The following is a 5,000-nucleotide window of genomic DNA, read 5'->3' on the forward strand; positions in this document are numbered from 1 at the left end:
CCTCGCTCTCTCCCACCCCCTCTCCACCCTTCCTTTCTCCCCCACATCCTCCCCATCCCTCTCCATCCCTCCCTACCTCTCCTCTCTCTCTCCCCCTCACCCTCACCCTCTCCCCCACACCCTCCCTCTCTCCCTCACACCTTCATCCGCTACCATTCCTCTCTACCTCTCTCCCCTACGCCCCCACCCCTCTCTATCCCTCCTTCCGTTTCTCCTCCACGCCTTCACCCTTCTCCCCATCCCACCTTCCTTCTTTGGCCTACACCCTCACCCCTTCTCTCCATCCCTCCCTACTTCTCCCCCATACTCTATTCCCTCACACATCCCTCCCTCCCTCTCTCCCACACGCCCTCGCCCCCTCCCCATTTCACCTTCCGTCTGTCTGCCACACCCTCCCCATCCCTCCCTACTTCTCCTCCCTCTCTCCCCCACGCCTTCACCCCCTCTCCATCCTACCTTTCTCCCTCACACCCACACCCCCTCCCCATCCCTCCCTACCTCCTTTCCCTCTCTCTCCCACACCTTCACCCCCTCTCCCCCACACCCACACCACCTCCCCATCCCTCCCTACCTCTCTCCCCCACGCCTTCACCTCCTCCCCATCCCTCCCTACCTCTCCTCCCTCTCTCCCCTACGCCTTCACCCCCTCTCCATCCTACCTTTCTCCCCCACACCCACAACCCCTGCCCATCCATCCCTCCCTCTCTCCCCTACGCCTTCACCAAATCTCCATCCTACCTTTCTCCCTCACACCCTCACCCTCTCCCCATCCCTCCCTACCTCTCTCCCCCACGCCTTCACCACCTTCCCCATCCTACCTTTCTCCCCCACACCCTCCCCATCCCTCCCTACCTCTCCTCCCTCTCTCCCCCACGCCCTCACCCCCTCTCCATCCTACCTTTCTCCCCCTCTCCCCCACACCCACACCCCCTCCCCATCCCTCCCTCCCTCTCTCCCCTACGCCCATACACCCTCCCCATCCCTCCCTACCTCCTCTCCCTCTCTCCCCCACGCCTTCACCCCCTCTCCATCCTACCTTTCTCCCCCTTTCCCCCACACCCACACCCCCTCCCCATCCCTCCCTACCTCTCTCCCCTACGCCCACACACCCTCCCCATCCCTCCCTACCTCTCCTCCCTCTCTCCCCCACGCCCTCACCCCCTCCCCATCCTACCTTTCTCCCCCTCTCCCCCACACCCAGACCCCCCCCCCACCCCTCCCTCCCTCTCTCCCCCACGCCTTCACCTCCTCTCCCCCACACCCACACCCCCTCCCCATCCCTCCCTACCTCCTTTCCCTCTCTCCCCCACGCCTTCACCCCCTCTCCCCCACACCCACACCCCCTCCCCATCCCTCCCTCCCTCTCTACCCCACGCCCTCACCCCCTCCCCATCCCCGCAGCCCCATCGTGTGAGTGTTGGATTACCTGTCTTGGTGTACCTGCATGGGGGGGGCTACCATGGGGGGTCGGGGGAGAGTGCCCCTCCCCACGCCCTGCTCAACGAGGAAATCGTCCTGGTGGTTCTGCAGTACAGGCTCGGCGTCCTTGGTGAGTGGTCGGGGTGGTACTGCCCTTGGTATGGTGGGACGGGATTATGGTAGGATGGTGGGATGGAAGGATGGGTTTAGGGTAGGATGGTTTTATGGTGGGATGGGTTTATGGTAGGATGGAAGGATGGGTTTATGGTAGGATGGTTTTATGGTGGGATGGGTTTATGGTAGGATGGAGGGATGGTTTTATGGTGGGATGGGTTTATGGTAGGATGGTTTTATGGTGGGATGGGTTTATGGTAGGACGGTTTTATGGTGGGATGGGTTTATGGTAGGACGGTTTTATGGTGGGATGGGTTTATGGTAGGATGGAAGGATGGGTTTATGGTAGGATGGTTTTATGGTGGGATGGGTTTATGGTAGGATGGAGGGATGGTTTTATGGTGGGATGGGTTTATGGTAGGATGGTTTTATGGTGGGATGTGTTTATGGTAGGATGGTTTTATGGTGGGATGGGTTTATGGTAGGATGGTTTTATGGTGGGATGGTGGGGTGGTTTTATGGTAGGATGGTTTTATGGTGGGATGGGTTTATGGTAGGATGGAGGGATGGTTTTATGGTGGGATGGGTTTATGGTAGGATGGTTTTATGGTGGGATGGGTTTATGGTAGGATGGTTTTATGGTGGGATGGTGGGGTGGTTTTATGGTAGGATGGTTTTATGGTGGGATGGGTTTATGGTAGGATTGTGGGATGGGTTTATGGCAGGATGGTTTTATGGTGGGATGGGATTATGGCAGGATGGTTTTATGGTGGGATGGGATTATGGCAGGATGGTTTTATGGTGGGATGGGATTATGGCAGGATGGTTTTATTGTGGGATGGGATTATGGCAGGATGGTTTTATGGTGGGATGGGATTATGGCAGGATGGTTTTATGGTGGGATGGGATTATGGCAGGATGGAGGGAGGGTTTTATGGTACTGTCCTTGATATGGTAGGATGGAGGGATGGTTTTATGGTGGGATAGTTTTATGATAGGATGGTGGGATTATGGCAGGATGGAGGGAGGGTTTTATGGTACTGTCCTTGATATGGTGGGATGGGTTTATGGTAGGATGGAGGGATGGTTTTATGGTGGGATAGTTTTATGGTAGGATGGTGGGATGGGATTATGGCAGGATGGAGGGGGGTTATGGTATTGTCCTTGGTATGGTGGGATGGGATTATGGTAGGATGGAGGGATGGTTTCATGGTAGGATGGTGGGATGGAGGGATGGTTTCATGGTAGGATGGTGGGATGGAGGGATTCTTTTATGGTAGGATAAACGGATGGTTTTATGGGAGGATGGTGAGTTGGTTTTATGGTTTTAAGGTTGCAAGGGTTTATAGTTTATGTCGGTTTTATCATAATATTATGGTAGTTTGGTGTTGGTAGAGATAGTAGAAGAGGAAGCTTGTGATATAAATGGCTGATACGATGTAAACTTGAGTATTGTGCCTCTGCTTATCTTCCTACTTCCTATCTATCTTTCTCTATCATTACATATACATGTGTGTGTGTATGTGTGTGTGTGTGTGCGTGCGAGTCTGTGTGTCTGTGTTCGTGTGTACGTGCCGCTCCTCACCTTCCTACTTCTCCATTCACTTCTCTCCTTCCTCTTCCTATTTTCGTCTCCCTCTCGCAGGATTCCTCTCCACGGAGGATGACGTCATCCCTGGGAACTTCGGCCTCAAGGATCAGACGCTGGGCCTCCGGTGGGTGCAGAGGAACATCGCCAACTTCGGAGGCGACCCCCGCAGGGTGACGCTCCTGGGCCAGGGGGCGGGGGCGGCCTCGGCGCACCTGCAGATGCTCAGCTCGAAGTCCTTTGGTGAGGCTGAGCGAAATGTTAGCCAATAGATTTTTTCCTAGATTTATTGTTTTTTTTTTTCGCTTTGTTTTGTGTGTTTACTTTTTACTTGGGTGATATTATAAATAAATAAAGAAAAGCGGTTTAATCTGTACAGCACTATGCATCGTACCATAAAAATCTCTTCTTAAAATATTATTCGGAAATTCTCTACACATTCTTCCACGTACTCTAATCTCATTCAACCTTTTCTCCCTCACTATTTACCTCCAATCTATCCTCAACACCACCTTCCTATCTCCTCTCCCTCACTCCTCTTCCTCCCGCGCCTCTCGCTCCTTCGCAGGACTCTTCTCCCGCGTGATCCTACAGTCGGGGACGGCGCTGTGTCCTTGGGCTCTCGGAGGCGCACACAAGCAAGTGGCGGACTACACGGCGCGGCTGGTCGGCTGCTCCTCGGACCTGGGCGCCCACCACCTTCTGCAGTGCCTCCAGGCCGTTCCTGCGGGCAAGCTGGTGCACACCATCGCCGAGTATTTTGTAGGTCTTCTGGGTTTCATCATGTGTGTTTGTGTAGCTGCGTGTGTGTGAATGTGTGTGCTTTTTATGGTTTATTCATACCGGCAGTCATGAGGCTGAAGATGTGCAGAGAGAAGAAGACTAGTAGGTGCTGGCAAGAAGTGAGCAATCACGTGATGCGAAAAATAATGTAGCTGAGTAACGTATGCGTGATAAACAGATAGTTTTACAAGCCTTGTCGAAATAGGGCTACTCTTGTGACGGCCAGTGCGGGACAGGTTGGAGCGCAGCTAATTACGGGCGCAGGTGGCATGGCGGGGTGGCGGGGCGGGGCGGGGCGGGGCGGGGGGTAGCCATGGTGGGGCAGTCCAACACCTACTCGCCATCACTTGAGGAGGCTGCAGGTGAAGAGGTCCTTCAGGGTTGCGAGGCCAAGAGTGCCGAGGGCGGTGTCACAGATGCAGCTTAATTCGGATCCATGGATGATTTTGACTTTTTTCTTTTCGACTTTTTTTAAGCTTATTTAGCTGTGTTGTTGAGGCTGGATGATCATGCGGGTGATTTGTACGTGAGTCTGGGGAGTATGGACATTTTGGAGATGGTGAACAATTCCGATTTTGGAAAACGAAATGACTTCAAGCGGCGAAGTATGTAGTCTGTATGAGGCTGATTTGATGAAAAGGCTGATTTTCATGAAAGCTCGCTGTCGATGATGACCCCGATCAGCTTGATGGTGGTCACCGTGGCTCGCACTTGGTCGCCGAGAGTGAGTGAGGGGTTGGGGTGGGGTGGTGGCGAGGACACAGTCCATGGCAACTGCTTGTTAACAGTGACGTGGTTGGCGATGGAGGAGGTATCTGAGGGTGGTTCGGAGTGGCTGGCGGTCAGCCCGGGTGTTGTCGACGGCTGCTGCGAATGTGGAATCTTCGACGTCCTTCCACCTGTGCGGGGTATCATGCAGGGCGACGTTGATGAAGACCAAGAAACAGAGAGGCTGACCTTGGTCTCTTTGGGCACGCCGAAAGAAAGCGGAAGGAAGGAGGACGTGGCGCCCAGAGAGGGAATCCGCGAGTTACGACACTACCCTCGGAGCCCCATCGCTGCGGCCTTGTTAACGACAATGTTGTGGTCTACCTGG

At 54.4% G+C, this 5,000-nt stretch overlaps 1 protein-coding gene and 1 pseudogene across 1 annotated transcript in view; one reads left to right on the top strand and one right to left on the bottom strand.

Annotated features, from left to right (window-relative positions):
- Window positions 1-5,000, top strand: part of LOC113825941 (carboxylic ester hydrolase) — a 54,614-nt gene that overhangs the window by 11,865 nt on the left and 37,749 nt on the right. The window contains exons 5-7 of the mRNA XM_070137407.1: window positions 1,402-1,549; window positions 3,179-3,364; window positions 3,690-3,883. Coding sequence (XP_069993508.1) covers window positions 1,402-1,549; window positions 3,179-3,364; window positions 3,690-3,883 — 528 coding nt within the window. The remainder of the gene's footprint in view (window positions 1-1,401; window positions 1,550-3,178; window positions 3,365-3,689; window positions 3,884-5,000) is intronic.
- On the bottom strand, window positions 4,248-4,931 carry LOC138865998 (uncharacterized; annotated as a pseudogene).

The sequence above is a fragment of the Penaeus vannamei genome, chromosome 23 (assembly GCF_042767895.1).
Source record: "Penaeus vannamei isolate JL-2024 chromosome 23, ASM4276789v1, whole genome shotgun sequence".
In the NCBI taxonomy this organism is placed as follows: domain Eukaryota; kingdom Metazoa; phylum Arthropoda; class Malacostraca; order Decapoda; family Penaeidae; genus Penaeus; species Penaeus vannamei.